The sequence below is a fragment of the Oncorhynchus keta genome, chromosome 15 (genome assembly GCF_023373465.1).
Source record: "Oncorhynchus keta strain PuntledgeMale-10-30-2019 chromosome 15, Oket_V2, whole genome shotgun sequence".
Classification (NCBI taxonomy): Eukaryota; Metazoa; Chordata; class Actinopteri; order Salmoniformes; family Salmonidae; genus Oncorhynchus; species Oncorhynchus keta.
The window spans coordinates 15,772,860-15,784,413 of record NC_068435.1 but is presented as its reverse complement, the minus strand read 5'-3'; the positions used below and the strand labels follow the sequence as shown (position 1 = coordinate 15,784,413).

The 11,554-nt window shown below is 45.2% G+C and overlaps 1 protein-coding gene and 1 long non-coding RNA gene across 9 annotated transcripts in view; one reads left to right on the top strand and one right to left on the bottom strand.

Moving 5' to 3' along the window:
- LOC118394500 (microtubule-associated serine/threonine-protein kinase 3-like) overlaps positions 1–11,554 on the bottom strand; it is a 61,026-nt gene that overhangs the window by 4,243 nt on the left and 45,229 nt on the right. For 2 of the 3 annotated variants that reach the window (XM_035787725.2, XM_052463477.1), the window contains 13 exons: positions 11,331–11,469; positions 10,676–10,808; positions 10,082–10,247; positions 8,497–8,598; positions 7,346–7,468; positions 6,524–6,645; positions 5,151–5,332; positions 4,523–4,644; positions 4,098–4,289; positions 3,530–3,756; positions 2,974–3,096; positions 2,156–2,292; positions 1,663–1,850 (listed from right to left, as the gene is read on the bottom strand). In XM_035787725.2, the coding sequence (XP_035643618.2) occupies positions 1,663–1,850; positions 2,156–2,292; positions 2,974–3,096; positions 3,530–3,756; positions 4,098–4,289; positions 4,523–4,644; positions 5,151–5,332; positions 6,524–6,645; positions 7,346–7,468; positions 8,497–8,598; positions 10,082–10,247; positions 10,676–10,808; positions 11,331–11,469 (1,956 nt within the window). Of the gene's footprint in view, positions 1–1,282; positions 1,429–1,662; positions 1,851–2,155; positions 2,293–2,973; positions 3,097–3,529; positions 3,757–4,097; positions 4,290–4,522; positions 4,645–5,150; positions 5,333–6,523; positions 6,646–7,345; positions 7,469–8,496; positions 8,599–10,081; positions 10,248–10,675; positions 10,809–11,330; positions 11,470–11,554 lie in introns of all 3 variants that reach the window. The other variant, XR_008065138.1, reaches the window with a different exon arrangement.
- LOC127907611 (uncharacterized) lies at positions 8,605–9,590 on the top strand. 6 transcript variants are annotated; one of them, XR_008065141.1, is made up of 5 exons: positions 8,605–8,875; positions 8,928–9,057; positions 9,110–9,239; positions 9,370–9,421; positions 9,500–9,590. It is a non-coding gene; the product is annotated as an uncharacterized LOC127907611 (long non-coding RNA). The 6 variants fall into 6 exon arrangements; XR_008065145.1 differs by lacking the exon at positions 9,370–9,421 and having other exon boundaries at positions 9,448–9,584; XR_008065143.1 differs by lacking the exon at positions 9,370–9,421 and having other exon boundaries at positions 9,110–9,317; positions 9,448–9,571.

The window sequence follows — 11,554 nt, the reverse complement described above, 5'->3', positions numbered from 1 at the left end:
ATGCTGAGCACTTGTTGGTAGGGCTGGGCGATATGGCCAAAATATCATATCATGGTATTTTTCTAATTTTTATGTTATTTTATGTTATTGATTAATAAAAGTTCTACATTTGCTTTATGAGTAGTGCGTGACCCTAGGGTGGCAACACATACACTACAGTTCAAAAGTTTGGGGTCACTTAGACAAGTCCTTGTTTTTTAAAGAAAAGCACTTTTTTTTTTGTCCATTAAAATAACATCAAATTGATCAGAAATACAGTGTAGACATTGTTAATGTTGTAAATGACTCTTGTAGCTGGAAACGGCAGATTTTTTATGGAATAACTACAGTGCCTTGCGAAAGCCCCCTTGAACTTTGCGACCTTTTGCCACATTTCAGGCTTCAAACATAAAGATATAAAACTGTATTTTTTTGTGAAGAATCAACAACAAGTGGGACACAATCATGAAGTGGAATGACATTTATTGGATATTTCAAACTTTTTTAACAAATCAAAAACTGAAAAATTGGGTGTGCAAAATTATTCAGCCCCCTTAAGTTAATACTTTGTAGCGTCACCTTTTGCTGCGATTACAGCTGTAAGTCGCTTGGGGTATGTCTCTATCAGTTTTGCACATCGAGAGACTGACATTTTTTCCTATTCCTCCTTGCAAAACAGCTCGAGCTCAGTGAGGTTGGATGGAGAGCATTTGTGAACAGCAGTTTTCAGTTCTTTCCACAGATTCTCGATTGGATTCAGGTCTGGACTTTGACTTGGCCATTCTAACACCTGGATATGTTTATTTTTGAACCATTCCATTGTAGATTTTGCTTTATGTTTTGGATCCTTGTCTTGTTGGAAGACAAATCTCCGTCCCAGTCTCAGGTCTTTTGCAGACTCCATCAGGTTTTCTTCCAGAATGGTCCTGTATTTGGCTCCATCCACCTTCCCATCAATTTGAACCATCTTCCCTGTCCCTGCTGAAGCAAAGCAGACCCAAACCATGATGCTGCCACCACCATGTTTGACAGTGGGGATGGTGTGTTCAGGGTGATGAGCTGTGTTGCTTTTACGCCAAACATAACGTTTTGCATTGTTGCCAAAAAGTTCAATTTTGGTTTTATCTGACCAGAGCACCTTCTTCCACATGTTTGGTGTGTCTCCCAGGTGGCTTGTGGCAAACTTTAAACTACACTTTTTATGGATATCTTTAAGGAATGGCTTTCTTCTTGCCACTCTTCCATAAAGGCCAGATGTGTGCAATATACGACTGATTGTTGTCCTATGGACAGAGTCTCCCACCTCAGCTGTAGATCTCTGCAGTTCATCCAGAGTGATCATGGGCCTCTTGGCTGCATCTCTGATCAGTCTTCTCCTTGTATGAGCTGAAAGTTTAGAGGGACGGCCAGGTCTTGGTAGATTTGCAGTGGTCTGATACTCCTATTATTCTACAATGTAGAAAATAGTAAAAATAAAGAAAAACCCTTGAAAACTTTTGACTGGTACTGTATGCCATTAAATCCAAAGCTTTGGTATAACACACGTTTCCTCAAATACAAATTTACTTGGTCTACCACAAGGGTTGAAACATTGTCAAATGCCCACTTACCAACACAAACTTATGCACGGCACAAAATGGTAGCCCAGTTTCGATCCAATAAAGAGGCTAGCTAGCAACTCACCTCCAGACTGGTCGGGGGCGGGGGAGCGGCAGGGTGTGGAGGGTCCAGGCGAGAGGCTCTGGGTGGGGGAGCCAGACAGGCTGTCACTGGAGGAGACTGAATGTTGGAAGCCGGAGGAGAAACTGCGACTGCTCTGCATGGGAGGAGGAGTGTGCTTGGACAGCTTCTTCCAGATGCTACGTCGTCTACTACAGGAGAGAAATGAGATTCAATGTAAAGGCTGTGGGTATACAGGGTTTCAGCAATCGGTTATTAGGCCGATTGAGTATTAGATCATTTTTTATAATACTCCGATATTTGATTATGTGAACGCAAAACATGGCAATGTTTGCATTCTGTGGCACAGAATCCATATTTCTTACAAATGGCACCCAATAGAGGAGAGCTTTTTGTCTTATCTGCCATGACACCCAGATTGCAGGTGCTACAGTAGCGGTGACTGGAGTAACTGTTCCTCATATAAATGGAGAGCCCTGTAATGTTCTGCTCTTACCCGTCCTGGCCGTCTTTCCTCTTGCTCTTCTTGCTGCGTCGGGCCATCTTGCTCTTGTAGCTGGTCTTCCTGGCTGGGCCCACCTTGATGGAGGTGTTCTCCAGGGCCGTGGTTTGCAGCGTCACCTTGCTGCCACTCTGGGAATAGAATGGCGATTGGTTTACTGGGCACCAAATGTTCTATGTAAGATAGAGATTGCATATGGAATATATATTTCCTGCTTATAGAACGGTAATCACTGATTTGTAACAGGACTGCACAGGTGAAAGTAACAGGGTCTAATATGGCCACCTGTCACAGAGGTTGGACGACAGGGACGACTGCAGTGTTGTTAATCTGGACAGGGACAATATAAGGACTGAGGAATTTCTTGGGGTTTCTTTTTAGGGAGACTGGTCTTGAGAAAGGCCTTGTGCTGAAACATTAACCGGCTATATACTCCCGTCTTGTTTCCTTTGTCATTTTTGGGGACAAAATGTAGTCATACTGTTTATATCAGAAGGTAGCAAGGAATGAAGGAAGGTAGGTAAATAGGAAGGACAGAGAGACAGAGAGAGAGAGACAGAGACAGACAGAGACAGACAGAGAGAGACAGAGAGAGACAGAGAGAGACAGAGAGAGACAGAGAGAGACAGAGAGAGACAGAGAGAGACAGAGAGAGACGGAGAGAGAGAGAGAGAGAGAGAGAGAGGAGAGAGACAGAGAGAGACAGAGAGAGAGAGAGACAGAGAGAGACAGAGAGAGACAGAGACAGAGACCAAACAAAGAGAGGAAGGAGTATCAGGAAAGCGTGATGGTCCTCTTCCAGTGGGTCTCACCTTGAGAAGCAGCTCCACCACCTCAGTGTGCACCAGCCCCTGAACCGACTCTCCATTCACGTGGGTGATGAGGTCACCAGCCCTCAGGCCCGCCTCGTGGGCAGGAGTGCCCTCCTCCACACACTACAGGAACACATGAAGAATAACCAACCAGAATGTAGCCCTGACTGCTTCGGCATGTATTGATGCTATCAGAAACAAAAATTAAAACAAGACTAAATAATATATTAGCTGAAGAAGAAACGTAACATACTGGCACGCGAGCTAACAACAATACCAGTGGATTAAAACCAGACAGATATTTGGTATGTGAAAGAACAAGTGTTGTTTTAAACAAATATTACACATAATGAAATAACTAAACAACACAAACCAATACCAGACCACACAGATAGTTCAACCAGACAGTAACACTAAGTCCCAATACTGCAGCAGTACTAGGAACCATAGAGATACATACTTGGGTGGCCTGTTCCATAAAAATGTCCCTGATCAAGATGGCCATCCTGGAGTTGTTGTCTAGTGATCTATTTAATTCTGTGGCAAGAACACTTACCCAGACCATGTGGTGCACGGTGTAGACGTCCAAGTCCCCCATGTAGACGCGGATGGCACGCAGGGCGAAGCCGAACCTCTTCCCAGAGCTGTGGATGACCACGGGGGGGCGCAGGCTGGTGATGCTGAGGGACAGGTCTCCCCGGCTGGGGGACGAGTCCCGAGACGAGGGGTTGGAGGATAGGGACAGCGATGACTTGGGGCTGCTGGAGAGACCGTCCGTGGTGTCTGGGTGAATGGAGAGAGAACACGTTAGGATTGAGGAATTTCTTGGGGAATTTAACAAAGTCAGTACAAGCATATCAATCATAAAGGTTACAGGGCATTGTAGGCTACATACACAATAGAGTGGTGTTGTTGTTGTTAGCATTATGCTAACCTCTGAATAGAGTCAGTGGCTGCATCTCAAATGCTTGGCCCATATAAACGGCAACTTTTAGCCACAGCTCTGGCCAAAAGCAATCCACAGAAGTGTATGTTACCAGGAATACGGTACTGTTTGAGACTTGACCTCTCTTAACGTCTGAGTATACTGGTACAAGCTAGCTAGCTCTGGTGGTTTAATTTACCTGGGGTAATGATGAGGGACAGGCCTGAGATGGAAGCTGACTTGGGGACCTTGCAGGCCGCTGGGGGTTTGGGCTTCTCGGGGGTGTCCAGCTGGTGCCCGATGCGGCGGGACGCCCCACGCCTGTAGGAGGGCCGCGTGCCTGTGCTGTTACTACGGAGACGGATACGCCGCAAGTTGGACACTACCCCGTCTGAGAGAGGGGGATAGAAAGAGAGAGAGGGGTGGGGGGGTAAGTGAATGCCTAACAGTACACGCTAGAGTGTGGGCATTCTTCTCTTTTAGTAATGTAAGCCCAGTACAAATAGCCTGTGTGTATATATACACAAAATCTGTGTGGGTGTTTACTTTACGCATATAACAGTGTGTCTGTGTGTATAGGCCTAAACACAATTGTGTGTGTGAACCAGTGCAATCTAAACTCACCCTCTTCCTCAGCTGCGATGGCGAAGCGTGGCATGGTGTCCAGGCTCTGGGTGCTGTTCATCACCAGCGGACTGGCACTCCTCTCTGACTGGGACGAACTGGAGGCGGCCCTGGGACGCAGGCTAGAGGACAGGAGGAGAACAGAATGAAGTTAACAAGGACAGGACAGGGCACACTTAGAGAAAGGGTAGTTGTGATCTGGTTATGTTACAAGGGATTCAAGAACGACACTTTCTACCCACTAACTCATATTTAACTGAAATGTGTGTATGTATTCAATAGATGGACTTCAGTGTGATTTCTCCCTTATAACCACACACTGTTAGAAAAAAGGTGCTTATCTAGAACCTAAAAGGGTTCTTCGGCTGTCCCCATAGGATAACCGTTTTTGGTTAAAGGTAGAATCCTTTCCACAGAAGGTTCTATATGGAACCCAAAAGGGTTCTACCTGGAACCAAAAAAATATTATCCTATGGGGACAGCCAAAGAACCCCTTTGGAACCCTTTTTTCTAGGTGTATAAAAGGCAAATGTAGCAGAATTCTGTCTATGTTTTAGCTAGAGCTAAACTTGTCTCACAACTACACACCAAACAAAGTGTAGTCTGAGGCCCTTTTTCTGTCGCTCACCTCCCTCTGTGGCCCTCCGTCCTCCGGTCCCCACTGGCCACATGTTTGTGTCCCTCTCCTGGGGAGAGGACACCCTTCCCCTCCCACCTCTCCTCCTTCTCCTCACTGTGGCTGCGGTCTGATGACGACAGGCTCTGATTGGATGGCATTGACGTGGACAGGTGCTCCGTGCTGCTGTACACCTGGGGGCCACAAAGAAGTCAGGGGTCAGAGAAAAGGTCACAAAAAAGCTCAGTGAAATGACAAGCATGCTTTTTAAGGGTGCAATATGCAGAAATCCCACCTGCATATCCTGGTTGCTAAAATTATTATAGTTAGTCTAATTTAACTTTATTTGACAAAACAACCAATGTATAGTTCACACTCCAACCCTGTTACCGGAGAGCTACCATCCTGTAGGTTCACACTCCAACCCTGTTCCTGGAGAGCTACCATCCTGCAGGTTCACACTCCAACCCTGTTCCTGGAGAGCTACCATCCTGCAGGTTCACACTCCAACCCTGTTCCTGGAGAGCTACCATCCTGCAGGTTCACACTCCAACCCTGTTCCTGGAGAGCTACCATCCTGCAGGTTCACACTCCAACCCTGTTCCTGGAGAGCTACCATCCTGCAGGTTCACACTCCAACCCTGTTCCTGGAGAGCTACCATCCTGCAGGTTCACACTCCAACCCTGTTCCTGGAGAGCTACCATCCTGCAGGTTCACACTCCAACCCTGTTCCTGGAGAGCTACCATCCTGTAGGTTCACACTCCAACCCTGTTCCTGGAGAGCTACCATCCTGCAGGTTCACACTCCAACCCTGTTCCTGGAGAGCTACCATCCTGCAGGTTCACACTCCAACCCTGTTCCTGGAGAGCTACCATCCTGTAGGTTCACACTCCAACCCTGTTCCTGGAGAGCTACCATCCTGTAGGTTCACACTCCAACCCTGTTACTGGAGAGCTACCATCCTGTAGGTTCACACTCCAACCCTGTTCCTGGAGAGCTAACCTCCTATCAGCTATAAACAAGAAGAAGTGGCTCCAGTAGGCACACGATCACCAACACTGGACAATTAAGGAGTGGAAAAAAATGGCCAGTTCCTGTTGCGTCATGCTTATGGCAGAGTCAGGATTTTGCGTAAGCAGCATGAGTCCATCCTGCCTGGTGTCAACAGTACAGGCTGGTGGTGATGGTGTACTGGTGTGGGGAGTGTTATCCTGGCACATGTTCAGTCCGTTGATACCAATTGAGCAACGGTTGAACACCATGCCCCTAAAAATGTAGGCTGTTCTGGAGGCAACAGGGACGACCCAGTACTAGATAGGTGTACCTAATAAACTGAAGAGAATACATCTGAACGATATGAATACATGTTGCGTCATTTCCCACCTTGCTAAAGCGATGTGCCACGGAGGAGAACTGCTTGAGCTCCAGGGATGTATCTTCATCACAAGTCTCATCATCATCATCATCTTCTTCCGAATCCAGGTGGCTGTACCGCTCAGACCGGGCTGAAGAGCAACAGAGACACACATTAGTACAAGTAGGGTTGCAAAACTACCAGTAATTTACAAAAGTTACCAGAATCTTTTGTAACTTTTGGTAATTAACAGGTACTCTATGGCAATCCATGGTAACTTTGGTAATTTATACTTGTATACTTGAAATGTATTCATATAAAATAAAAATCTTAATCTGTGTCCATATCGTCCATGCGTTTCAAGATGATACACCCTATGGTTCAAGAGAAAATAGGCTAAAATAAAAAATTACATTCTCAATTAACTCTGCAATTCTCATATTAAACACAAACAATATTCACTAAATTGATGTATTATATTTAGGGTACTGTTTTACAGTTTAGTTTTTCTATTTTAAAATCATCATATTTTATTGTTTAAAATCTTAATTTACATATTTTATAATGCTATGAAAATACCATAATATTCCAGTAGTTTAAACTATGAAAAGGTAACAGTAATATACCCTAAATACAAGTCAAGAAAGGAGCAGCAGCATACTACACAGATTAGGTTAAATTGGCCCTAACCCCTGACCCTGGGTCAGATATTTTAGCACCCCATATGATTAAGATTGGGCTGGCGGGTAAGGAATTCTGACCCTAGATCTGAGGTTAGGACCAACTTATAACTTCAGTACACAACCACATTTAAAATACTCTCAATGAGAGTGGTAAAGCTCGCCACCTACTGTCAAAGTAACTGGTGTCGTCCTCAGTCTCCAGTTGAGGGATAAACTCAGCTTTCTGCCGTAGCAGTCCGTTCCAGTCCAGACCCACAAAGAACATGTGCATCTTGACCTCTGGTGTTCCCCCTGGGAGTAACATGGGGATGCATGATTGTATCATTGATTTGATCAAACTATTCTTCAATATGATCAACTGAATATACTAAACATTAGGAACACCTTCATAATATTGAGTTGCACCCCCTCCCCTTTTGCCCTCAGAACAGCCTCAATTTATTGGGGCACGGAATCCACAAGGTGTCAAAAGCGTTCCACAGAGATGTTGGCCCATGTTGACTCTAATGCCTCCCACAGTTGTGTCAAGTTGGCTGGAAGTCCTTTGGATGGAGGACCATTCTTAATACACATGGGAAACTGTGGAGCGTGAAAAACACAGCAACGCTGCAGTTCTTGACACACTCAAACCGGTGCACCTGGCACCTACTACTATACCCTGTTTAAAGGCACTTCACTGAAGTGGATTTAACAAGTGACATCAGTAAGGGATCATAGCCTTCACCTGGTCAGACTATGTTATGAATAGAGCAGGTGTTCATAATGTTTTGTACACTCAGTGTAGTCAAACCCACATTACTTTAGGTTGTGCATATTTGGTTAATCTCATCAAACCAACTTGGTGATTAAAACAACTATTATGACATTGAACCGTTTCAGTAATCTGAAGGTGTTCCCTAGTGGCGCAGCGGTCTAAGGCACTACATATCAGTGTTAGAGGCGACACTCCAGACCCTGGTTTGAATCCAGGCTGAATCACATCCGGCCGTGATTGGGAGTCCCATAGGGCAGCGCACAATTGGCCCAGCATCGTCCGGGTTTGGCCGGCATTGTAAATAAGAATTTGTTCTTAACTGACTTGCTGCCTAGTTAAAAATGTAAAATTTTACTGTGTGTATTTATTGATCTGTGGCAATGATATTGGTCATGTCCCTAAATAGAACTATCTTGTGATAACTTATTCAAAAGTCCCAAAAAAGTATTCAAGAAGTGACTTGTTCAATCAGATACTTCTAAAGTGTCCTAACATAATACTGTACTGACATCATACCCACAATAAATACATGTATTTTTATAAAGGCAATAAAGAAGACACCCACCAGTCCCGAGGCGGTCTAGGGGGCTTTGTCTCAGCAGCCTGGTGATCAGGTCCTGGGCATCAGCAGGCAGGGTGTCCTCCCCCTCAGGCCAGATAATGTCATCTGTGAAATAAAACATGTTTTGGAATACAATTTCATCTCAATTACACACAATACAACATGAAACATTTGGCAATAATTCAAACAGATTGGTAGTTGTGAATTGTGACACTGGTGACGAGAGGTTCTTCTTGACATTGGTGACGAGACGTTCTTCTTGACATTGGTGACGAGACGTTCTTCTTGACATTGGTGACGAGACGTTCTTCTTGACATTGGTGACGAGACGTTCTTCTTGACATTGGTGACGAAACGTTCTTCTTGACACTGGTGACGAGACGTTCTTCTTGACATTGGTGACAAGACGTTCTTCTTGACATTGGTGACGAGAGGTTCTTCTTGACACTGGTGACAAGACGTTCTTCTTGACATTGGTGACGAGACGTTCTTCTTGACACTGGTGACGAGAGGTTCTTTTTGACATTGGTGACAAGACGTTCTTCTTGACATTGGTGACGAGAGGTTCTTTTTGACACTGGTGACGAGACGTTCTTCTTGACATTGGTGACGAGAGGTTCTTCTTGACATTGGTGACGAGACGTTCTTCTTGACATTGGTGACGAGACGTTCTTCTTGACATTGGTGACGAGACGTTCTTCTTGACATTGGTGACGAGACGTTCTTCTTGACATTGGTGACGAGACGTTCTTCTTGACATTGGTGACAAGACGTTCTTCTTGACATTGGTGACGAGACGTTCTTCTTGACATTGGTGACGAGACGTTCTTCTTGACATTGGTGACAAGACGTTCTTCTTGACATTGGTGACGAGAGGTTCTTCTTGACATTGGTGACGAGACGTTCTTCTTGACATTGGTGACGAGACGTTCTTCTTGACATTGGTGACGAGAGGTTCTTCTTGACATTGGTGACGAGACGTTCTTCTTGACATTGGTGACGAGAGGTTCTTCTTGACATTGGTGACAAGACGTTCTTCTTGACATTGGTGACGGGACGTTCTTCTTGACATTGGTGACGAGACGTTCTTCTTGACACTGGTGACGAGACGTTCTTCTTGACACTGGTGACGAGACGTTCTTCTTGACATTGGTGACGAGACGTTCTTCTTGACATTGGTGACGAGACGTTCTTCTTGACATTGGTGACGAGACGTTCTTCTTGACACTGGTGACGAGACGTTCTTCTTGACATTGGTGACGAGACCCTCTTCTTGACATTGGTGACTAGATGATTGAAAGACACCTGGGACTGTGTGCCTATCACAGAGTCAGACAAGGTAGAGGGGGTGCTTGGGTCAAAAAGACAGCGAGCACCATGCAAAAGTGGCAATCAATGGCCAAATATAAGAGGTGCACCCTCTAGCTTTTCTAACTCTGTAGTGCATATTTACTGGATCGATTTGACCAGTCAGAGCCACGTTACCCAAGCCTGGATAAACCAAAGTGAATGATTAAAACAATAATAAACATAGCATTTAGTCTAATTTAACCAGGCTAACACAACCCATTAATGAGATGACTCTCACCATTGACCACTTGTCCGAAGAGCTGTTCGGGCGTTTCCCCGAAGAAAGGCACGCAGCCCACCAGGAACTCATAGAGGATGATGCCCATAGCCCACCAGTCCACCGGCTTCCCATAGCCCTGCCTCAGGATCACCTCTGGGGCGATGTACTCTGGAGTACCACACACCTGGGACAGAGAACCAGAAGAAGGGAGGATTTAAGAATGGACATTGGATGAGAAAATGAGTATAGGGCAGGTAGGCAAACAGAATGAGAAGGTATAAGCGAGAGAGAGAGACAGAGAGACAGACAGAGAGACAGAGAGACAGAGAGACAGAGAGACAGAGAGACAGAGAGACAGAGAGACAGAGAGAGAGAGAGAGAGAAAAAAAATCTGATCAAGGAGAGAGAATAAGAAACAACAGTAAGTGAAAAAATATATAAAAGAATACATGGAGAGAACGAGGACAGAGAGATGGAAAGAAAGAACACACAGAGAGAGAGATGGAGAGAGGGAGAGAGATGGACAGAGAGAGAACGGAGAGAGAGAGGACAGAGAGAGACATGGAGAGAGAGGACAGAGAGAGATAGAACAGAGAGAGATAGAGAGCTCACCTGTTTGTCTATAAACTCCCTTGTGTCCTTCTCAATGTGTCCCTCATACAGGTTGGTGGTCATGTTCATCAGGCCGATCTTGGACAGGCCAAAGTCAGTCAGCTTGATGTGGCCCATGGACGTGATCAGTAAACTACGCCGGAAGAAAAATACATTAGAAATAATTGACCGTCGAACAAACCGAAAGCTGGACAGTGAACAATGGCGAAAAAGCCTTTGTGCAAAGAACGTCCAGAATGTATGAAATACGCTGTATATACACCTATAACCAGCCGCACCTCTTCAAATGGCCACCTTGAAATAATATATAGGCTTAGTACTGAAAATAAATCAACTCTATAGCTGTAGGCCACACACACATTTTTTTTTCTCCGCGCTATTGGTTAGAACCTGTAAGTAAGCATTTCACTGTAAGGTCTACTACACCTGTTGTATTTGGCGCACGTGACAAATTTTGATTTGAAGGCTGCTGAGGGGAGAACGGCTCATAATACTGGCTGGAACGGAGTGAATGGAATGGTGTCAAACACATAGAAACCGTGTTTGATGTATTTGATACCATTCCACCTATTGCACTCCAGACATTACCACAAGCCCCTCCTCCACAATTAAGGTGCCACCAGCCTCCTGTGCGGTAGTTAGGTTTCACACTGACTTGTCAGGTTTGAGGTCTCTGTGTACGATGCCGTAGTTGTGGAGGTACTCCAGTGCCAAGACAGTCTCCGCAAAGTACATCCGGGTCATGTCCACTGGCAGCGGGCCAATGTTCTTCAACAGGTTGGCACAGTCCCCACCTGAGGAAGATAGCCAATAGACTGGAAAAGGCTGACAGCAACACGCAGGAGAGCCTACTTTGATTTATGTGCTACTGCGACTTGA